General features: G+C 39.4%; 1 protein-coding gene and 1 pseudogene across 3 annotated transcripts in view; both read left to right on the top strand.

Moving 5' to 3' along the window:
- The window catches only part of PCCA (propionyl-CoA carboxylase subunit alpha), a 299,717-nt gene that overhangs the window by 41,298 nt on the left and 233,769 nt on the right, over positions 1–24,650 (top strand). For all 3 annotated transcript variants that reach the window (XM_037528749.2, XM_054701346.1, XM_054701347.1), the window contains 2 exons: positions 7,516–7,629; positions 9,473–9,526. In XM_037528749.2, the coding sequence (XP_037384646.1) occupies positions 7,516–7,629; positions 9,473–9,526 (168 nt within the window). The remainder of the gene's footprint in view (positions 1–7,515; positions 7,630–9,472; positions 9,527–24,650) is intronic.
- LOC119260047 (U1 spliceosomal RNA) lies at positions 14,707–14,856 on the top strand (annotated as a pseudogene).

The raw sequence follows: 24,650 nt of genomic DNA, 5'->3' as shown, positions 1-24,650 counted from the left end.
GCACCCCCCCCTTATTTTGACTCTAGTCCTTCCTTTCCCCGCCCTCCCGCCCCCCGCCCCTAGTGTGTCTCTGGTTTATAGTTGCTTGTTAATTTTGATTTTTACTTTGTATTGATTAGTCTTTTTCCTGGTCCCTTATTTAAGTTTTCGAAATTCCTGCTATGAGTGAGACCATCTGGTACTTTTCTTTTTCTTTCTGACTTAATTCGCTGAGCATGATCCCTTCTAGCTCCATCCATGTTGCTGCAAATGGCATGTGTTTATCTTTTTTGATTGCTGAGTAATATTCCGTGGTGTATATGTACCACATCTTCTTGATCCAGTCATCTATTTTTGGGCATTTGGGTTGTTTCCAAAGCTTAGCTATTGTAAACAGTGCTGCTATAAACATAGGGGTGCAGGTGCCCTTTGGAATTACTGTTTCTGTGTCATTTGGGTAAATACCTAGGAGTGGAATTGCTGGATCATATGGAAGCTCTATGTCAAGAAATCTCCACACAGCTCTCCATAGTGGTTGGACCAGTTTGCACTCCCACCAGCAGTGCAGGAGAGTTCCTTTTTCTCTACAACCTTGCCAACATTTGTTGTTGCTAGTTTTTTTAATATGTGCCATTCTCACTGGTGTAAGATGGTATCTCATGGTAGTTATGATTTGCATTTCCCTGATGACAAGTGATGTTGAACATTTTTTCATATGCCTGTTGGCCATTTGCATTTCTTCTTCAGAGAAGTTTCTTTTTAGCTTTTCTGCCCATTTTTTGACCGGATTATTTTCTTTGTTTTTGTCGAGTTTCATCAGCTCTTTGTAGATTTTTGTGATCAGTCCTTTATCATTAGTGTTGTGTGCAAAAATGTTCTCCCAGCCGATGGGGTTTCTCTTTGTTTTTGTTATTGTCTCTTTTGCTGTGCAGAAGCTCTTTAATTTGATGTAGTCCCAGCTGTTTATCTTTGTCTTCACTATCACTGCTGGGAGCAAATGTTTTTAGGGAAAATGTTGTGATCACTTTGGTTTTGAAAGTAAAACTCAGATCATTTTCCTGATATTTTTATTATATATAGTTTTTGTTTCACTGGGACAGATTCTTTTTTTTTCTCTGGATCTTTTCTACTTTGCCTGCTTTGTTGTCCAGATGTTGCTCTTCCTTAGAGTCTACACAGAGGAAGCATGTCGACAGCTGGTCTTTCCTGAGCCCATCAGATAGTGGATTTGGAGAAAAGTAGATTTTGAAATAAATGACAAGTAACTTGTAGCTCTGTATTAAACCATTTGTTGTTATTTTTCCCTCCCTTGTTGCTGCTGCCAGGTTGGGGACCTTTTTACTGCTGCCTTTACAGTCCGTTCTGTTGCAAATCTACTTCTAAACAGGAAAGAATGAATTTATCCTAAAGTCCCTGAGATGAAATGAGCCTTCCTATAGGCTAGAATTTGTGCCCTGTGCTTCTGCACAGCTGGCAAACTCAAGGGAAGTTATGCACGCTTGGGTTTTGAGCTCATGTTGCTCCCCCAGAGCCTGGCAGAGTGGACCCCTTTCCCTGTAGGAGGCAGTCCCCCAGGAAATGGGCTTTGCTTCACCTCAGCAGGCAGCTGGATCTCCCCTGATCACAGAGAGAGGTCTTTCCCCCATGCAGACTCTTCCACTTACGTTGTGCTTCAATGCCAAGAAAAGTAGTAGGTCAGAGATCTTCTTGGTCTCAGTCCTGAGACCCTTTATTGGTTTTTCTGAATGTGGTTTTCATAGTCTTTAGATGAAGCCCCCAAAGAAGCACTTCTCAGCTTTCAGTTCTGTTTCTGGTGACTGGACCTGTCATGGGACTGCTGGTGGGTTCTTGGCAAACTCACTTTGGATCTGTAACTGTTGAGGGTAGTTTCTAAGTTTGGCATAGAGGGTTGTAATAGCAAAGCAGGAGGGTAGACGATGGGTTTGATGTTCGGCAATCAGCATCATCCTACTTCTTTTTCCCCTGTAATTTTAATTTGAAAATTTACATTAATTATAACAGGAAAAATAGAGTAAAGTCACTAATTCTACCATTAAAAGTAATTGTAAGTGAGTCATGGAATAAAAGTGAATGTAATTTTCACGACTTAAAAGATTATTGACAGGGATCAAATTGTCTTTCTGGATTGTGCTGGTAGTCTACTGACATTTGTATGTCTCTTTAGACACTGTATGAAATAGAAGGCTTTCTTTGGTGATATGTGCCTTTTAAGAAAAGAGGATTTTATTTGATGGTTTGGAAATTTTTTTTTTTGTACTTCAAATTAAGGTTGAGTTGATGCAATTAACTTTCCTTTCATCACTTTTCAGCCTTGAAGGGTCATTTTCCCTTGTTGGTAGTGGCAGAGAATGTGGTTAGATTTGGTGGAGATGGAAGATTCTGTGAGGATTGCTCTTAGACAGGGAATACATCTCTTCTGTATTATGTCCTGGTGGGTGTAGCCAGTGTTTTGTTCACAGTGAAGAATATCACAGGGTAAAAAGTAGGTATTCAAAGTCATGATAAATAGTCCCCACATGACTGTAGATCTTATTGAGCGATAGGCTTCAAAACAGTCTCCCAGCATGAAAGTCTTCAGAGCTGCTTGTCCTCCATCTCTTTCCAGTCTGCACTAGTTTGGAAGGCATTTAAAAGCTTTCACTCATCTGCTCTAGTCTACTTTTTAACACTGAGGGACAATCTGTTTGATAGGACAGCGATCAAATACAGTAGTACCTTTTTAGCATATCTTAGGCCTCTCGTGGGCTAATATGAAATTTCCCATTAACTGAAGTTTTAAATTCAGGCATAATTTTGAATAAATTTATCTGCCTACCTACCAACCTATCTACTTACCTACAAACATTTGCATTCATTTGAAAAAAGTCAATAAGATTTTTTTTTTAGTCCTGTAAGTTGAAAAACACACCCTTTGTTCTGCTGGATCATTGCTTGGAAAAGAATAGATTCAAGTATTTCTTCTCCATTTAAAGGACAAAAATTTCAAAATATAAAACCAAACGCTTGAGGAGAAAACCAATAATCCTCTTTAAAAACCTTGATTGAGGGCCTCCCTGGTGGCACAGGCAGTTGAGCGCAGCGCTGTGAAGCTGTCCGCACCTCTGCAGTGCCGGATCGATTCCTGCTGGCCGCAGAGCAACCCACATGGCGCGGCAGACCTCTCCTGTCTCACCTGCTGCTCCCCTCAGCAGTGTATTTCGTCAGTCTGCCTGTTCTGTTCCCCACTCTGTCTCTGGTGAATCCTCTCACCCTTGCGCGCATCTGGCCTGTACCCGGTTCTTGTATAAATAAACAAATCTTTAAAAAAAAAAAAAAGTTATCCTCTAGCTCAAGACCAGAATTTAAAAAAAAAAATAAAGACCTTCATTGAAAATTTTCCTATTGGAGAAATTTATGAAGACTGAATGTTTTACTTCTAGTGCATACAATTTTTTATTTTTCTTTTGAAACTTATAGTCAGCTCTAGTCAGTTGATTACCTCAAATTAAAGTTTCCATGATCTGTTTTCTTTTTACTACTGAACTATATAAAAAAGGAATTTGTACTTTTCAAGATGTTAAAATACTTGAAGCATAAATGCATCCGGTCATTGTGGGCAATGCTAAGTCATCCTTCAGAAGTCTCTGCATTGCTTGAATACTGTTTGCTTTGTATCATTGAGCCTAAGAAAGCACATCATGCCTTCAGAACAACAGTAAACAAAAAAAGTGAAACTGAATTTCAGGGCTGTTTTGAACTATCCTCAGGATAGTTCTCTCTCCTTGGGACTAAGGAAGCAGAGAATTTTTGGTTTTCAAATGGCTTGGCTCAACATTTTTTGCTGTTACTGGATGGTGGGTTTGTTGAGCTCTGATATATCCTTCTATGCCCAAGTAAGGTTTATTTTTGAGAAACGAAAGAAACCAATCAGTCCTTTAGAAACAGTACATGTCTTGCTTTTCTTTGGAAAGTGCATAAGCAGTTTTGACTGCTCTTGATGTATAATTGATTTGAATGTTTATTTTGAACAACATGAGTCATCTACTGAAATGTTAGGCTCTGAGCTGGATTCTCAGTGAGGACTTACTGTTGGGATTCTCTTTTTACTTTTTGATGCATCTTGATTATAGAAATTCTGGACATATAGCTATACACATATGTATGTGTTGGTATATCCCTTTAGTTTCTTTCCCTGTTCAACCTTCAGTGGCCATATTATTTGGCAAAGATTGGAAAAGATTTAACTTGGGTTTAGTTAGACTTGTACCTTGAAAGCAATGATTCAACAAATGAGGGTTATTAAATAATTTGCCATCCAGGCTTTTTTTTTTAAGATTTATTTATACAAGAACTGGGGTACAGGCCAGATGCGCGGGAGGGAGAGAGGATTCATCAGAGACAGAGCGGGGAACAGAACAGGCAGACTGACTGAAATACACTGCTGAGGGGAGCAGTGGGCAAGAGGTCTGCTGTGCCATGTGGGATTCTCGCCAGCTGGCCGGGATTAAACGTGAGCTGCAGAGGCTGAGGACAGCTTCACAGTGCAGCGCTCAACTGCCTGCACCACCAGGGAGGCCCCATCCAGGCATTTTTATGAGTCAGCAAAACAGTGTGCTGGGGGGGTGGTTAAAGGAAAAAAAAATTAAGGCACAGTTTCTGCCTTCTAGAACCTTGTGGTCTGGTGGAGGGGAAATGTATCAATTGTACCATATAATCTATAAAGCCCTCTAAATGCAACTGCTGGGGAGGTTGCAGTTGGAGGCCAGAATATGTACCAAGTGCTTTCACAGTCCAGATTAAAGTGGATTCATCTGAAGCTGAGTGCTTGGGAAAGACCAGTGGTAGCAGGGAGACTTCAAGGGCATCTTTCATGATAGGTAGTAAGTGAGGGAAATAAACATGCAGAGAGAATGTGGCTGAACCTGGCTGATGCATTGTCTTGAAAAGATTAAGGATTCAATTTTTTATAGGAAAAAAAAACCAATCACAGTTACAACAGCACAACAACAAAATTGTTAGTGATGGAGTGGAAATGGGCAGAAGCGTGGAGGAGGGGGCAAAGAGGAGCTATTTTTTTTTTTTTTTTTTTTTGTGAGTTATTCTTTGGCATTTTTAACTTTAATAGAAGATAGAAAATCTTTACAGTAAGCCACTTCAGACTTGATGAACACATTGTCCAAGTCATAAGTATTCTCTTGAGTCCTATAGATTATGAGGTGCAATGCAGATAAGTGAAGCAGTAAGAGTCAAGAATTTGTTGATTTCACTGACCTTTCATGTGTGGGAACACAATTCTATTAAGAACTATGTTCCAAAAAGCAGTTACGATTTAGGAACAAGGTGTCAAATTTTTTTTTTTTTTTTAATAAATTTTATTGTTATATTCCCCATACAATTGCAGCCCCCCCATTCTGACCCCAATCCCTCCCCTCCCACCCCCGCCCCCCTAAAAGTGTCTCTGGTTCATAGTTTTTTGTTGATTTTGATTTTCACTTTCTTATAGTTATTCATTTTCCTGGTCCCTTATTTAAGTTTTCTAGATTCCTGCTATGAGTGAGACCATCCGGTATTTTTCTTTTTCTTTTTGGCTTATTTCGCTGAGCATGATCCCTTCCAGCGCCATCCATGTTGCTGCAAATTGCATGTGTTTATCTTTTTTGAATGCTGAGTAATATTCCATGGTATATATGTACCACATCTTCTTGATCCAGTCATCTATTTTTGGGCATTTGGGTTGTTTCCAAAGCTTAGCTATTGTAAACAGTGCTGCTATAAACATAGGGGTGCAGGTGTTCTTTGGAATTGATGTTTCTGTGTCCTTTGGGTAAATACCTAGGAGTGCAATTGCTGGATCATATGGAAGCTCTATGTTTAGTAGGTCCAGAAATCTCCATACAGCTTTCCACAGTGGTTGGACCAGTTTGCACTCCCACCAACAGTGCAGAAGAGTTCCTTTTTCTCCACACCCTCGCCAACATTTGTTGTTGCTAGTTTTTTTAATATGTGCCATTCTCACTGGTGTAAGATGGTATCTCATGGTAGTTTTGATTTGCATTTCCCTGATGACAAGTGATGTTGAACATTTTTTCATATGCCTGTTGGCCATTTGCATTTCCAAAGAGGAGCTATTTGAGGTTGGGAAGTAGCAAGGCAGGGAGCCACAAGAAAGCCTTGCCTGGGACATGGGACATTTAGGTCTCTGTGAGCTGGGCTGCAATGCTTGCAGTGGGCATTATTAGTGTAATTACAGAGTGTGTACCTGAGCATTTTATATTAAGATATTGACCAGTAAATCCCTTGTGCAGATATCTTTTACTTTTCAAAACACAAAGTTTTACTCAACTGGAAAATATTCATTGAATTGATAAAGAGAAAGCTGAGCTTTCTAAGTGACTGCTTTCTTAACTTTTTTTTTTTGGTAGATCTCATTTAAAACAAAGTACTTGGGGGGCGCAGAATGGTCTGTGGTGGTGGAGTATGGGTGAGCTGATGGTGGGTGCACTGTGGCGGTGTTACTTAATGGGGGTACCCCAATGTTACCTCAGTTAAAAATATGGAAATAAATAAATAAAAGTAAATAAAACAGTGTTTAAAAATTACTTTGCAGCTTGAGAATATAACTTAGCAATACTCAAAAATATTTGCTACCTTGGACTTTTTTTTGAGGGGGTCATATTTATTGCATGTATACACACACATGTACCCCAGTTTTCATGTCTGCCTTGTAGAAAATAAATTTAAATTAGGATTTCCTTAAATGGGAAAGCCATTTCAAAAATACATGGACCCCTTCTTCATTTCAAAAGAATAGATTTCTTTTAGAACTAAACAACTTATTCTCTTTGATATTGAATGCCTAGCCTTATTAAGCAAGAATATATTTAAATCATTGTAGAGTGAGTAGTCATCTATACCTGAGTTTTGAGTAGATTTAGAACTTAATGCACGCATCAGATCTTTTAGGAATAGAAGTAAAATGGACGAGGATCAAATGTGTGAGCGTATTTAAATGATTTTCAAGATTTTCTGGTTCATGTGTAGAGATACTAAACTCTTTAGTTCTGGGCTTTAATTTGTGCCTGGTGCTGACCTGATGCTGTGCAGGGACACTCACTGCATCCCTTCATTCACTCCCTCTAATTATCCCCACTTCCTGGGGCGCTTGCTTAGAACTGAGCATGAGTGCTTGTTATTAAAATATTGGGCTCTCCTGGCTACATGTAACAGGGTAGTTTTTGATATAAGATTTAGGTATCTAGAAGAACCAAATAGGAAGCTGAGGTTGTTGACCGATTTTACTTAATCAAATTGGTAGGAAATTATTTGGTTAGATAGTGGAATAGGCTATACATGAAATCATGGTTAATATAGTCCCTGTACTTAATTGTTACATTGCTATTTTTAGTGCACATTCAAGAGAAACAAGCTTCTATAAATGTTATGTAAAACCTCAGTTGTGCAGTTTTGTGGGGATTTGCAGGAGATGGTAGTTCTTTTTGCTGGAGCATCTGTTAATGCAGAGATTTGTCTCTTCAGGTTCACGTGAAAATGGCGGACGAGGCTGTCTGTGTTGGCCCAGCTCCCACCAGTAAAAGCTACCTCAACATGGATGCCATCATGGAAGCCATTAAGCAAACCAGGGCCCAAGCTGTGAGTCTGAATGAACCTATCTGCTGCAGCTGCTTCATATGTAGCGAGCAGAAAGCCAGAGTTTGTATTTAAAAAAAAAAATAAGAAAGAATGATTGAAAATGCTGTTGCAGTTAGTTCATGGCACATGAGTTAAATGTGGCCGAATTCGCTACTGGAAATCAAAGGCTTTGCAGCATCTGGCAGTGTTGGTCTGATCCTGCAGGTGGCTGTTGGATTCAGCTTTCACACCAGGGAGCAGTTTCAGTTCATTTCCAAATTTGCTGGGGGAAAAAAAAAAAAAGAAATCCCAATTAGTTTTGAGTATTAACCCTTTCAGTGTAATAGGAGCATTAAAAGAAATCTGTGTTATAAACAGAATCCCGAAGTCCCCGACTTACATTCTATTTTAATCATTTAAAATATATATACATCTATTTACATAACAAAACTGTTATCTTCTGTGATGCAATTGGTAATTATTTCAGTGTGATAATGTCAGGAGAAGATCGAGGAGAGAGCAGTGTTTCTCCCCACCCCCAATTCCGTTTGAATGGAGTAGAATCCCAGGAAAACACTGGTTTCTGACATCAGGAATAGTGTTTTGTCATTGTTGTGGGTCTTTTTTTTATATATATCAGAGAACTAATTACATCTAATGTTAAAAACTATGCAGAGTTATCTCTAAAATTGGATGGAGGCAGCCAGCACCAGCAATTAGCCTGGAGTGCTTCAATTAGTGCTCACAGTCCTTTTGAAAGAAATGTTTTAGTAAGATGCATGTTTAAATAAAAAAGTGAATTCATGAACCCATATTATAGATGTTTACAGTTTATTAGCAGAGTTAATGAAGTTACAACTCTGTTAACCTTTTAACTGTGGCTTGTCAGAACACAACTCTTCAGTTGAATGTTTATGTAAAATGAAATTGGTGACTTGAAACTCTTCTGTGATGCAGGAGGTTAACTTATGGTGTACCATACTCATAAAGCTCAGCTCAGCCTTGAGAAATCTTGGGTATGTAATAACTTGGAGAGGATGATATTGACTCCCTCAGAAATTTGGCTTTCCTTGGAGCAGACTGACTGCTTATTAAAAAGCTCCTCAATGCTGACTGATAAGAGAGTGGCTGAATTTATGTTTAATCAGTGTGGTTGAGTCAAGAAATTGCTGGACAAGACCAGGATGGTAGAATTTAGCTTGTAGCAACAGAGACCTGTGAGAGGGCATAGCACACTTTGTTTGTGAATGACTGAGTTTGGGGAGGAGGATTTGAAGGGTAGATACTAGAAGAAAAAAATACTGATAATATTCAGAATACAAAGAAAAAGTAAAGCCGAACCTTCAGTTTAATTAGATTTGACAGAAACTGCTCATTGGATAGTGGCTGAGCAGCCATAGCAGTGACCTTAGGAATGAAATGTTAGAAGCTAGAAGCTTCTAGAAGCTGGGGTTTGGGAAAGTTGCAGTGCCTGGAATGGTGAAGAAAGGGGAATTTTAGAATTTTTCATCCCTCTTGGCAAAGGTTTCCTTTAACAAAATCTTTTGCATCCCCCCCCACCCCCCAACTGTTACAAAATTCTCCAAACTTGTGGCCAAAGTTAGCCTCAGAAAATGTAAATGTTTGAGCTGTGTTGAACAGCCTATGTGGGTGGGGGAAAGGGTGGGTGGGAGGATGAGCTGATGACAGCTGGAGGAAGGTGGTGGAGAGCAAATAGGCAGTGTCTTGGAATTCGAGTCTGTGCGCAGGAATGTGTGTTAGAGCTGATCAGCACAAACAATGTGCATTAACCCACTTTATGTATTGCTTTTCAAGGTTTTGCCGTATAATAAAATTGAAAGTGCTTTTTGTTTTCATTTCTAAGGTCCATCCAGGTTATGGATTCCTTTCAGAAAACAAAGAATTTGCCAAGTGTTTGGTAAGTTTGTAACGTACCAGGAACTGTTAACTTCCCTTTCAGAAAGCCATATGCTGGTGTGACTTTTGTAAATGTGAGTAGTGTTGAATTATAGGATTGTAATTGGCCCAATAATTTTTTAAAAATAATTTGTGGAGAGGGAAGAGCTTTTATCCTATAATCTAAGTCTTGAGTAGAATTGGGAACGTTACAGAATCACCATTATACCAAATGAATGATTAACTCATTCATTAAATATTTCACTGTGAAGCATGGAATTTAAAGCCAGAGTAAGGTTCTATTTTTTCCCCCTTTCACTACATAATGTGGCATTCAAGATCAAATCTTACCAACCCCTGTGTTTTAGAAAAAGGTTTGTAAAAATCATCTGCGTATCCTCTTCATTTCCCCATGCTGGTTAGGCAAATTAACCTGTTTACTACTCAACTGATTTTCCAGGTGTATTTACAACTACATTGTAGAGATTTTAGGTACTAAATCTAAATACTAAAATGATTAAAATTTAGGTACTAAAATATGATTAAAATTTTCTTAATTGAGGTGATGCTTTACTGATGTAGTGTTACAACACTGTCAGACTTGGAGGTATCAGTTCACATTTTAGATGTGTGTCACCACACCACACCCACCACCAGAGCACCCATAATCCTCCACTACAGTCCTTTGCGCTCTCCCCCTGCTTTACTCCCCACTCTCCCCTTCTCTAAAATATGATTTTGAATAGTTTGTGAATTTTTTGTTTATTAGATAAGTTATCCCTGGTATTAAATTATCTTAATTTATTACTCTGTCATTATCCTTTGTATCTGTAGCATATTTGTATTTTGTTCTTTCATGACTTCAAAATAATTTTGTAGATGAAATTTCCACTTAACATCCATAAATACAGTGTGGAGTAATTCTTAAGATTCTAGAGTTCTACCTTAGAATGAGCTATAAGATCTAGAGATTAAACTAAGATCTAAAGAGGTGACTTAAGACCTGCCCAATGGCTAATTGTGGAATGGGTGGAAGGCCCCACTTAATGGATGCAGATCCACCAGGTTGTGTGCATTGTATCCACATTTTCTTGCTTATATTTCTTTTGATTATTGTCTATTTTGAAAATTTTGTTAAAAATTTTTATTTATACAAGCACTGGGTACAGTCAGAAGCGCGGGAGGGTGAGAGAATTCACCAAAGCGGAGAGCAGAACAGGCAGAATGACCGAAAAACACTGCCGAGGGGCGCAGCGGGCACAGCAGGAGAGGTCTGTCGCACCATGTGGGACCCTCGCCGGCCGGGGATCGAACCTGCGATGCAGAGGCTGCAGGCAGCTTCACGGCCCAGCACTCAACCGCTGCACCACCAGGGGAGGCCCTACTTTGAAATTTTGACTGAGGTTTTGTCATTATGCTAGAAAACGATATGAATGTTTGCTTACACTTAGAGGTACTTTTTTAATACAGTGTTTTACATCTTTGTTGGTGCAGATGAGTTTCTAAAGTCTGTGGGCTTGATCGACCCAGTATAGCCTGTCCCCTGATTTTGTAAATAGGTGTCACTGGAACAGGCCTGCAGGTTCCTCTACATGTTGCCTGTGGCTGCTTTTGCTCTGTAACGATGGTAGAGTTGTGTAGCTGTGACAGAGATAGATGGCCTTCAAAGCCTGAAATACTCACTTCCTGGCCCTTTATAGAAAAAATTTGTCAATTCGTGGATCGATGAGTACCCAAGTCCCAGAAAATGAAATGACGTGGCCACATATTCATACATGATGCATGCATTTATTTTGGACATGCTTATTTGGTGCCTGTGTTCAAGGATTTTTGAGAAGGACGTAAAGATGAATCAGATGTGGGCCGTGCCCATGAGAAGTTCACGGCTATGTTGTGTGACCAGTAAGTCACATATACAGTGACTTCAATACAGGAAAGAAAATATTGTGAAGAATTCAGGTTCTCAGGAAATGAAGGTAAATGATAAGACGAAGTTTAAAAAAAGGTGATTTCCCAAAATCACAGGCAACCTATAAATCAGAGATATTCTGCAGGGGAGGAGGAGGAAGAGGGATCAAAACAGGTGTGGGAAGAGCACAAGGGACTATGGTGATGGTGCATGGGGAGTGGGTGGTGGAAATGTCATGGGGACTACAACAGAGAGGAGAAAGCAAACATTGTACAAAAATGAAGAATGATGTAAAAAAATATATAAAATTGAAAAATGTGATTTCCATCTGAGGTTTTACATTAGAAAGAAGAGTGACTTTTCTTTCTAATCTCATCTCCCTTCATTTTTCTTGATCAGCACTCTGCCTCCTTCTAAAGAGAACCATACTAATTTTTTAAAATAGATTTATTTATTTATTTATACAAGCACTGGGTACAGTCAGTAGCGTGGGAGGGTGAGAGAATTCACCAGCGTAAGAGCGGGGAACAGAACAGGCAGACTGACAAAGTACACTGCTGAGGGGAGCAGTGGGCGAGGCAGGAGAGTTCTGTTGCGCCATGTGGGACCCTCGCCCTGCGACCAGGGATCGAACATGCACTGCAGAGGCTGCGGTCAGCTTCACAGCCCAGCGCTCAACTGCTGTGCCATGAGGGGAGGCCCAGAATCATACTAATTCTTAACACGACTGCTCTTTCATGTTCCATGCTTTTACTCACTTATTTTTATTTTTTTATTAAAAATATATTTATATTAGGGCCTCCTTGGTGGTGCAGGCGGTTGAGTGCAGCACTGTGAAGCTGTCCGCAGTCTCTGCAGTGTGGGTTCGATCCTGGCCCACCGCGAAGATACCCATATGGCATGGCAGACCTCTCCTGTCTCGCCTGCTGCTCCCCTCAGCAGTGTATTACAATCTCTCTGCCTGTTCTGTTCCCCACTCTGTCTCTGGTGAATCCTCTCACCCTGCTGAACATCTGGCCTGTATCCTGGTTCTTGTATGCATGAATAAATAAATCTTTAATATATATATATTGATAGATAAATTATTTGGTATACTGCTTTTCATATTATGTTAAAATTGTTTCTGTATTTTAATCTCTTAAGAGACTTGGTCTTATCAGTCTTTTTTTCCCCTTTGTTATCTCACTTAAGGATCTCCATGTAGTAAATTCAGTGTTATGGAAGGATTAGATAAATATTATTGATTAATAATTAGAAAACAATCACTTTCAAGAGTACTTCCTTATAACAAAAAATACCTGTTCTGTGGCTAGAAAGCAGCATTGCAGTGATTTTGGTTGCTATGGAAATATGCAAGTGATAAATAACCACATTCTTTTCTCTCTTTTGCATCAGTGCAAGATTATTATTTGGAATATAATTAATTTTGTCCCTAATATTAAAATCTTTTCCCACTGGAGTTTACATTCAAAATGTTCCTTTTACAATATCTAGCCAGAGTTGGCATGTTCCTTAAAATAACAATGAAATCAAGTTGCTTGCTTGTTAGTGTGACTGGTGACCAGCCGTTGACTATTGATAGTTATTATCTCCAGCTGGGTCTTTCCTTAGAAATCTGATCATTTTCTCTGTCTTGTGATAGATTACCATGTTGGTGGCAACTTCTGGCAAGAAAGACTAGCAGAAAATTAAAAACTTTTTTACAGTTTAATGCTGAGTTGCCTTTATTGTAACACTGCATCTTTTGTTTGACATTTAACTAAATATAGAGTTTTTTCATTAATTTCTGGTTTTATAATTTTCTGGCAGTTCAAAGAGGAGCATAATTTTTTTTGTTTATAAAATTCTTTGTGCTTTGTCACCTAGGATATTGTTTTTTAGCTTAGCTATGAAAAGAAAGATTTGTTGATTTTTTTCCAAAAAATAGACTATGTATTTGCTTTAGAAAGGTATACAGTACACCAAATGCAAAAGCATAGTCAATTTTATAAATCTTTATATGACTATTTTTAATTTACACAAAATGAAATCAAAGTATACACACTTCATGATTGGAATGAAATTGTATCTTGATATTTGTTGAATTCATGGGAAAAAACAAAGTTATAGAAAACTTAAAATGAATAGCAATTTTCAATAATTTTATTTTATTTTAAAAAGATTTATTTATGCATACAAGAGCTGGGGTGTAGTCCAGAGGTGTGGGGGCCGTGGGGGTGTTGAGAGGATTCACCAGAGACAGAGTGGGGAGCAGAACAGGCAGACTGGCTGAAATACACTGCTGAGGGGAGCAGCAGGCGAGAAAGGAGAGGTCTACTTTGCTATGTGGGTCCGCTCCCTGGCTGGGGATCAAACTCATGCTTCAGTGGCTACCCATAGCTTCATAGTGCTGAGACTTAACCCTTTACCCCACCAGGGAGGCCCCAATTTTCAATAATTTTTTTTTAATTTCTCTAATGGTTAGATTTTTTTTTTTTTTAAGATTTATTTATTTATACAAGCACTGGGTACCGTCAGAAGTGCGGGAGGGTGAGAGAATTCACCAGAGCCAGAGCAGGGAGCAGAGCAGGCAGAAGGACCGAAGGACACTGCTCTGAGGGGAGCAGTGGGCGGCAGGAGAGGTCTGTGTGCCATGTGGGACTCTCCTCCGGTGGCCGGGGAGCAGCCGGGGATCGAACTGGCGCTGCAGAGGCTGCAGGCAGCTTCGCAACCCAGCACTTAACCGCTGTGCCACCGGGGAGGCCCCAATTTTCAATAATTTTAACATGTTAAGCAAACATTTTATTTCCAAACTGAATTCTAGTCTTTATTTCCCTCAAGGGGTGCCTTGTATTCTATTCAGCAAAGGAACAGCCGTGGAAGCTATGAGGACTGTTAGAATTAAGAAGTTTATAAAAGATCTTGGAAGAGTAAAACTACGTGCTGCTGGAAAAGGGGACATTGGTTTAAAGAGCTTTCATAGTGTTCCTAGTTATCTTTTTGATTATCTGTGTATGTTCATATTGTAACATATTTTAGTGCAGCACAGCATTGCATGTTACAGTAATTAGTAATTCATGAGAAATTCATGTTAGATTTAATGAAAACGACTTGTGTTTTGAGTTTGGGTCTTATCCATATATTTGAAAATATATATGTATGCATGTATAGAGAGTGTGTTCTATCTAGAAAGCTTAGCATTGGGGTGTAGAGGGAACTGTGGCAAGCAGTTGGGGTTTGGGGGCTTTTCAGGCTTTTTAACAAGATGGTTGGAGAGTTTTTTAGCAATGCCTTATAAAAATGAAGAGATGATGATACTTACCTGGCAGGGGAGACACCATGATTACGAAGGTGGTTTTCCCAGGGCGAGCCTTATCCATTGCACTCTGGATGTGCTGACCCCTGTGATTTCCCCAAACTGCATACTTTGTGGTAGCGGGGGACTGTGTTCGCGCTCTCCCCTAGGAAAAAAAAATGAAATTTTAAATCCATTGGATTAACAAAAAGAACAACAAAAAAGCTTTAGCATCTAGGGTAGTTTGCAAATGTGTAGGAAAATACTCTTCGTGTTGGGGATGTAAATTATTTTAGCTTTTTGCCAGAAATTATCAAAAATTAAAACATAAACAAAGGGCCTCTCTGGGAGGGCAAGGTGTTAAGACTCTACTATGAAGCTTTCCGCAGCCGCTGAAGCATGAGTTCGAACCCCAGCCTGGGAGGTGACCCTGATGACACAGCAGACCTCTCCTGTCTCGCCTGCTGCTTCCCTCAACAGTGTATTTCAGTCAGTCTGCCTATTCTGTTCTCCACTCTGTCTCTAATGAATCCTCTCACCTTCTACACCTCTGACCTGTACCTCAATTCTTGTATGCATAAATGAATATTTAAAAAAAAATAAAACAGGGCCTCCCCGGTGGCGCAGCGGTTGAGCGCTGGGTTGCGAAGCTGCCCCCGACCTCTGCGGCGCCGGTTCGATCCCCGGCTGCTCCCCGGCCACCGGAGGAGGGTCCCACATGGCGCGCGGACCTCTCCTGCCGCCCGCTGCTCCCCTCAGCAGTGTCCTCCGGTCCTTCTGCCTGCTCTGCTCCCCGCTCTGGCTCTGGTGAATTCTCTCACCCTCCCGCGCTTCTGACTGTACCCAGTGCATGTATAAATAAACAAACAAATAAATAAAAAAAAAAATATATAAACATATTCTTTGACTCAACAACCAATTCTCACTCTTTTAAGAATTTCACCTACAAAGATATACTTTATCTTTGTTCATTGTAAAGTTGTTTATAATAGCAGAATTTGGAAATATCTCAAGTATTTTTCATCTGTAAAATACAAAGACTGACACCAGGCTGTCATGGTGGTTGTAAAGAGCAGAAACAATGTGTATGAAGAATTTAACACAAGATCTGGCCTTGTCAGCATATCACCTTAATCAGTACTTAATCATTACTTAATAACATTACTTAATAATTACTTAATCAGTACTTAATAACATTAGGAGGTGAGGAGAGCTTTGGAGAGTTTTTAGGAGAATGAGATATTTGAAGTTTTGGGAAAATTAATGTGTGTATTTTAGAGCTCAGAAGTTTTTCCTGTTAAAGTGATCAAGTATTTAATGTAATTATACTGCCATATACCTATACAGTATACTGCCAATTGCAAAATAATTTGACATGATTTAATTTAATTCATGTATCCATGGAATCTGAGTGTTAACTATTTAACAAAAAAGACAAGTGAAACTCAGGTGCAGTGACTTGTCAGCAGTCATTCTGTGTTAGCAACAGAATCTGGAGTTGGCCTAGGTTGGCTGATCATGGGAACAACACTTTTAAAAGTCCTTTACCCTACTTCTACTCAGTTAGCAAGACCAAAAGTTTTCAAATAGTAGCTGAACAGTCAAGACCAAGTAATTAGCTAACTTAGCCAAAGCCCAGGAATGTAGGCAGCCCACGGTCAGGTGGTTGGAAAATGACTGTAGTGTGCATATAAACTTGAAGAAAGCGTTTGCTAGCTTATTAGTTAAATTATGAGGTTGTAATCCATGGTGTGTTGTTTCAGTTGTGAAGTGTGTAAGTACTTTTTAACTAATAATAAATTTCTGAAGTTAGCAAGTGTGCCAGTTATTTTAACAACATTTTTGTTCTTAAACTAGTTAAGACTGAATTTTAAATGATCCCTGTGATACTCAATTCACTCAAATTTGAAAAAACACCTTTTTCTCTTTTGAGTAGGATGAAAAAAGGAGAGGCTTAGTCCTTACAAGTCCAGAATTCTAGATAACTCTTTTCTCTGTAGGGTGTGATCTGGGTACCTCATGGAAGTATGTTGGTGTGTGTAACTCTTAAATATGTCATGGCTTAAGAAAAAAAAAAAGGTTGAGTTTTGTAGACTCCTGACTGCAATCTGGGATCAGAAGGTTAAAATTCTTGTTCTGTCCCTTCATAGCTGTGACCTTGGACAAGCTCTGTAGTGTTTGTGTGTAAAGACCCTCAGTGTCTTACTCGACTGTGTATGTGACACGCGTTTCCCTTTCTGACTCTATCTTGGAAGCCTGTCTTTGAAGCCAGCCTGTAGTCGGGTTGTACTTGTTTAATGATTCTGATAATCTGTATCTTTTAATTATATTGCTTTGTCTAATAATTTTTCTCTTTGCCCTACTTTATTTTCCTTAATAGTTTTATTAAGATATAAATCACATGTTATAACACCCTCTTTTTTAAATTGTGCAATTCCGTGGTTTTTAGTACCTTTCGTGGAGTGATTATGTAATTGTCACCACTATGCAATTTCAGTAAAATCTATTAACATTTAATAACTTACCTATGTGACCAGATTTATGTGACCATGTTCTTGCTTTTTTGTCTTTTCTCCTTTCCTGTCTTCCTTGGATTGTTTTCTGTAATTTCACTTAAATTCATGCATTCATCTTATAAATTTTCAGTGTTCTACGTAGAGTTAATATTTACCATTTCAGGTAAAATGCAGAATTTTTCAATTGTATGGCCCACTCTTTTCCCTTTCCACCCCCTCCTCTGGTATAGTTGTCTTGTGTGTTTCATCTCCATATGTTATAAGTTCATAGGAATTTGCAAAAGCGTAATTGTTGCTTTAAACATACTTGCAGTCAACTAGGATGTTGCTTCATTAATGATTCAGATATCCTACTGAAATTTAGATTGATTTTTATTTTGATCTGTTTTTAGGGTATGTGAACTTTTAAATGCATGCTTTCTAAAATGGGGAGAGTGGCAGAAGTAACGAGAAGGTTGCTGGGGCTTTGATTTTGGACTGGGCCTTATCTAAAGGCATTGCAGCAAAGTTCCTGAGGTGCTGTATGAAGCACAGTATGTGATATGCTAACTTGCTAAACAGAGTATTGTGTGTACACACTTCTCAAAATACTTACAGTGTGAGTGTAACCCTTGTGTATGTGCACATGTACATGTTCTATTAGCTTTTTATTTAGTCCTTCAATTGGTAGTTGAATATAGGTGTTGGAGAAGTAAGAACATCATTTCCTGAAAACTAGGGGTAGCATATTTTAACCATTATATTTTCTTTAAAAAATTGTTTTGATAATGAGAGGCTTTAGAGATGCTGTTGCTGATTATGAATGCCCCAATTTATATAAAATATATTTAATGTGTAGAGAGAATCCACTATAGATTTAGGTATTACATATAAAATGTTAGTATATTTTACTCACTTATATTTTACTCAGTGTTTGATATGATGGCATAATATTTAGAAGGCCAATAACTTTGTTATACTACTGCTAAAATACAAAATTAAATCAGTTTTAAATGTTGATTCTTGGTAATGAATGACTGGAGATTTAGTCTATCCTGTCTACTTTTGGCTATGCTTGAAACTTTTCATTAAAAAAAACTAAAATGGGGCCTCCCTGGTGGCACAGTGGTTGAGCGCTGGGTTGCGAAGCTGCCCGCAGCCTCTGCGGTGCCGGTTCAATCCCTGGCTGCTCCCCGGCCACCGGGCGAGGGTCCCACATGGCGCGCAGACCTCTCCTGCCGCCCGCTGCTCCCCTCAGCAGTGTGCTTCGGTCCTTCTGCCTGCTCTGCTCCCCGCTCTGGCTTGGTGAATTCTCTCACCCTCTGCGCTTCTGACTGTACCCAGTGCTTGTATAAATAAATAAATAAATCTTAAAAAAAAAAATCTAAAATGAAATAAGCTCAAAAGGAGCTTATCCTGTGTTATTCTGGGAGACTGAATTATCATAGAATACATAATGGATTCAGTATTAACTTATTGTCTTAGATTATGTATTAAACTTGGGTGATGTGTAAAACCTTTCCTATTCAGCCAGTATCAGGAGATGTTAGCCTTGTATTTGAGAAATATTCCCCTATTATCAAAATGCATGATTTTTTTCTTCTTCATCCCTTAGGCTTGATGTTTTCATGACCAGGACAAAGAGAACCATGTTTTGTCTTTAATCCTTAATGTTAATTGAATAGACACCAAATTAAAGTGAAAGTATGCTCTCCAGGAACATTAATAACCTTGTCCAGGTCATCTCAACCAAGCGTGGCCCCTGTAACAAGAGATAGTTAGAAGTAATCTCATGTTTATAAACTGGTTATTAGCAGGGTAGGTGGGAGGTGGGGCCTAGGCGGAGGAAACTCCATTCTGGGTGATGTCAGTTATTTAAAAAAATCGCCTTATCAAAAGTTCTGAATCTGTGCAGTAAGGAGTACTTCTCTCTGTTGCTGGTTTCACATTAAAGTATTTATGCTTTGTGTCCCACAGTGGTAAGGCTGTTCCATAGGAATGCATTTCTCAAAGAGATTGACCATGCTGTGTTGTGATGTGTGCTTAGCTTAAAGTAGCCAATCAGAATTATCCCAAAACAGATTATTGCCACAGTAGTAATCACATTTTGTTGCATTTTTGTTTTCTTTTTAATAAGAATTTCAGAAACATTGTCCTTTGTGATATTATTGTAGTAGACCCTTAATTCCCTTGTCCTCACAGAATATCCATTAACACACCTTCGCACAGTTTGGAATAGTGATGTAGTACAGTAGAAGGAACAGCTAATTAACATAGACATATGAATTGCAACAGCCTACTTGAGCAAAAGGTTAGAATTTATGTGGATTACTTGCTATTGGATTACAAAAATGGCAAGGACATCATTATAAAATATCATAACTCATAATTTTTGACAAGAGTGGGAAGGTACCAGACACTATTTAGATACTAGATATAGTCAGTGGTGAACAAGATAAAAAGGTTGAGTTTTTATGGAGTTATGTTTTGGCAGGGCAGGTAGATAATAGAAGACTGAACAAAGTCAGGTCCTAATGAGTGCTCTAAAGAAACACAAGTGGGTGGTGGAAGAGAACCTTGGCTCCTGGTGTGTTCTGGGCCACTCAGGGGGACCCTTGCAGAGTCTCTGCCACGTTAAGGCTGTTTTCATAAGGTTTTTTACCCCCTCTCATTCTCTCATGATTGTGCAGTAGGGCTTTCCAGCAGCTTCGTGATGTATGTTATCATAACAGATTGAGTGCAGAACCAGATATGAGAACCCAGCTGTCTTCTATTAAGCCAGATGTTAGAGACTTGCAAAAATGTAAAGCATTTCCACTCTTACTAATTTATGTTAATTCTCATTGTTAATGTTCATGGGATTTAGTCTTTCAAAATTAAGTGTTTAAAATTTTTACCCCCTTTACTACGGTAAATAATCGATATTACACACATTAGCAAAAGCTCTTTGAGAAGATAACCAGTTTCTTAAAACTATAAAGCAGTTTTGAGCCCCAAAAGTTGGAGAAACTGCCAGAAGGTGAATGCGGGGGCCTTTTTAGGCAAGTTGCTATGAACAAAAACCTCTCTTGAGAGGGTGACCTGTAAGCTGAGATTTTATGGGAGAAGAACATTCTGGTCAGAAAGAGCAAGAGCTCTCTGAATACTTTTCCTGATTCCCCTTCCACATTCTTTTCTGGCCTTAATATAATTACATGTAAGTCATGTTTACTCATTCAACTTCCTATTATTTGCTTCCTTAGTATTTATTAATCATTTTCTGCCAGTTTTGCTTATATACATTTCTGAATGTGAGAAATTGTTAGAAGGAGGTTTATTTAATCTCTTTGCTATTTATACCACTCTAGTTTGAAGTCATTTTTTATTACTTAAAAAAAATTACAGTATTTCTGAGGACCTTTTCTTTCCTATTAAATTAATATGTATGAAAAACCATCAGATGTCTATACATGACTTTTATTCTGACATGGCTTTGCCTCCATACATATTTGTTAATGGTGAATTTGTCTTGCAGTCTTTATGCTTTGGAGTTTTAATTTGGGCCTCTATTTATTAATATCATATATAAAGATTGTGCTTTTTATTATCATTCCTGCTATTACCATTTTTTAGCAAACCATTTAAAAGTAATTTAAAAAGTGAATAGTAGAGAAAGACAGAAAGGAAATGAGCATAGATAAAGTCGGAGTTGGATTGTACCCTTGTAGAAATGGCTGTGGTTTTGCTCTGAGCAAATGGTGACCTTACTGTGTGCCAGGTGTTGTCCAGCACTCTACACATGCTACAGATTTGCTTTTTATAACAGCTTACAGGTTGACACAATACCTCCTCCACTCAACAGGTGTCAGAAGCAGGAATATGGTGAGTTGAAGTTTGTTGCTCAAGGCCAGGGCCTTGCCCACGCTGACCGATGGGCTGTGCTGTGGCTGACTTGTGGGACATTTCCTGACCTGAAGGGACTGCCAAGAGTGGTCTCTGAGAGTTCGGCTTTTCCCACAGAAAGTGAGAAGTGGGATGAAGTAGTAAGCAGGAATACACATAGAAAGAGAAAGACAGGGGCCTCCCCGGTGGCGCAGCGGTTGAGCGCTGGGTTGAGAAGCTGCCCCCAGCCTCTGCAGCGCCGGTTCAATCCCCGGCTGCTCCCCGGCCACCGGAGGAGGGTCCCACATGGCGCGCAGACCTCTCCTGCCGCCCGCTGCTCCCCTCAGCAGTGTACTTCGGTCCTTCTGCCTGCTCTGCTCCCTGCTCTGGCTCTGGTGAATTCTCTCACCCTCCCGCGCTTCTGACTATACCATGTTTGTATCAATAAGTAAATAAATAAATCTTTAAAAAAAAAAAAAGAGAAAGACAGCAGTGGAAGCAGTAGGTGCTGTGTTCTGGTTGAGTGTATGTGGCAGCCATGTCAGCAGGCAGAAGACCTTCTGGGAGAATCACTTTTCAGTTGCATGACCAGTACAGTTTTAATGACTGGGGTGTAGGGCCTCTTAGTGGGAGTAACGGTCCTCAGTAGAAGAATTAAAACAACAGCGGGGATGCTGAACTACAGGTATTGAGAGATCCCAAATGTGGAATAAGAAGACAGAGAATAAGAACAATTCTTTCCAAGGTGCTGAAAAATAATACAGAATGTAGAAATACACATCCTATAGAAAGCAGATAAATGTTTTTATGCTCTGAGGAATGTACTAGAAATGGAAATTTCCCTCAAGTTAAAATCAGCCCTGGGCCTCCCTGGTGGCGCAGGGGTTAAAGATACAGTGCTATCAGGCTACCACCAGCCACTGCCTCTTGAGTTCAATCCCTGGCCAGGGAGCTGACTCACATGGCGCAGCAGACCTCTCCTGCATTGCCCGCTGCCCGCCTCAGAAGTATATTTCAGTAGATCTGCCTATTCTGCTCCCCATTCTGTCTCTTGAATCCTCTCACCCACCCCCACCCCCCACATCTGGCTTGTAACCTACTTCTTGTGTGTATAAATCAATCTTAAAATCATCCCTCCTGGACTCCTGATATAGGTGGGAACACAATAAGAGAAAAGAGGTCATTAAATGGGTCTCTGATATTAAGAGGCAGTGATCTCTTGTTTGGGGGGTTGTCAAAAAGTATAAAAAAATAGTTCACATGGACTTTATTCAATCTGTATGTACCCTTGTAGTATCATTATTTCTAAAGGTGAAGAAACTGCAGCAGAAATGATTTTCCTAATCACATCCTGATCGATGATGATTAGTTCTAAAAACTTAGAGTTTAGGGCCTCCCCGGTGGTGCAGCGGTTGAGTGCTGGGTTGCGAAGCTGCCTGCAGCCTCTGCAGTGCTGGTTCGATCTCTAGCTGCTCCCCGGCCACTGGAGGAGGGTCCCGCATGGTGCGCAGACCTCTCCTGCCACCCGCTGCTCCCCTCAGCAGTGTACTTCGGTCCTTCTGCCTGCTCTGCTCCCTGCTCTGGCTCTGGTCAATTCTCTCACCCTCCCGCGCTTCTGACTGTAGCCAGTGCTTGTATAAATAAATAAATAAATAAATAAATCTTAAAAAGAAAAACAAACAAAAAAACTTAAGAGTTTAGCTGCACACCATTTGATGGAGAATTGATTTTGACCATAAACTACAAAGTGAAGAGACCCATATTTTTAATATGTTGTTGTACAGTATTTGTTGTGACTAGGATTTAGGGGCTTTGAGAATCTGGTACGCTTTTTAGGTCATTGGAGAAAGGAAAAATTAGAACATTTACTAAGATGAGTTTTATAGTGTTCTTTGGAAAAATAATTCTCACACAGTAACTTAAAATTGTTACTTCACATTCATGATACCTTTATTTGTTCATTCTATAGCCAATTTATTTTGAAATTTTCATTAAATGTCAAATTTTAAATAGAACCAAAATTTAAAAAAAATAGATACTAGATAACTGTTCACATTTTGATTTTTCTGTTGTAAAGTGCAGATTAGCTTATAGCAAATAAATTGATATTCTGTGCTCCAGTAAATGAACCCTCGCTCAGATAAACCATATTTTTCAAAAGTTTGCAATCAAAATCGTTAGCTTATATGATTATAATTTTTTTCTTGACAAGCTCCTAAACTTTTCCAGCATCTTGCCAAGTCCCTGGTGTGCTTCAGATCAGTACATCTAGAATTGTCTGCTGAATTCATGAATAAACCACTAGATTAGTACCTTGTTGATTATTATTATTGTTTTTACAAACAGCGATCTTATTTTCACTCATAAGAAAGCGTTTGAAATAATGGCAGCTTTTAGACAAGCGTCACCAACCAAAGCCGAGCGAGCACATGGACAATATGCTTCACATGATATTTTTAGTTGATGGAGTGTAAAAATTTCATGTTTGCTTGAGCTGTCGGTCTGCAAGGTATTAGAAGTGGTGACAGCGTTGCTCTGTTACTGTTCTGCAGCTCACTCTTTTAATTGATGTTGAATTGGGGCTTTCCGTGCACACAGGGTTAAGTAAAAAGGTTGCAGCCATCTAGTGAGCGTTTCCCCTTTAATGTGCTCATTAGTGGTGGCAAGTCCAGGTTTCAGCACATGTCAGTAATTTACATTTCATTGCTGAGTGGCGGCCGTTGTTCAAGAGTTGTTTCTAAGCCTGATGAATACATATTGGGAATAAACAGAGGAGAAGAATTGAAAGCCAAATACCCTACCAGGCCTTTCAGTTGGCTCTGAAGCTTCCAGTGGATCTCTGATTAGCAATGCATGAAGCGGCCTGTCAGTGCAGAGGAGGCCTACAGAAGTTGTCACAGGTAGGCGCTCCCCTCTGTCCCTTTATGTGGCCACCTTTCCATTTCACTGTCCCCAAATTCTTTCTCGGTTGACTTTCAGGCCTATGATGAGAACAATAGAGGGTGAGCCCGCTTCCTTTGCCCCTTTGAACGATGAAGCCAAGTCTGCTTGTTTTGCAGTGAGTCCACTGAAGCAAAGGATCTGTGATAGGTCTAGGGACCCCACTGCTGTGATTGGGATCTCGGAGGTGATTCCTTCTGGGAATCACTTCTGGGTGATTCCTTCTTCATTTTCCTGTCTTTGCCTGATTGGTACCAGCTTGTCCTGGTTTTGGGGAGCTCCCATAGATTATTCAAGAGCAATCTGTGGAGGCTGTGGTCAGGGTTGCTGATCATAGGGAGAAGACTTGTGTTAATGTTGACTTTAAAATTGGGGTGTTTGGGAAAAATCAGATGTTTTCTTTTTGTAGAAAAACTTGCTATAATAAAACCTTATTGGCATTCAGGATTTTATGCTGTTACTTTGTGCATAGATAGAGAAACTTTAGGAAATTCTAGCCTAGCGATCTTTAAAAGATGAAAAATGTTATTCTTTATACATTTAAAGTTTGTGTACATATACATGGGAATATGGGTTTTTACTGCAAGAAACTAGGTATTAATTGCCAGTTGTGTCTGTTAGTTTGGTCATCTACTTATTATTGAGTTGCTTTTCTTATCACTGGATT

This window comes from Talpa occidentalis, unplaced genomic scaffold, assembly GCF_014898055.3.
Source record: "Talpa occidentalis isolate TD23 unplaced genomic scaffold, MPIMG_talOcc4v2.1 talOcc4.5, whole genome shotgun sequence".
NCBI classification, from domain to species: domain Eukaryota; kingdom Metazoa; phylum Chordata; class Mammalia; order Eulipotyphla; family Talpidae; genus Talpa; species Talpa occidentalis.
The sequence above is the reverse complement of the archived record's forward strand: the minus strand, read 5'-3'. Positions and strand labels throughout refer to the sequence as shown.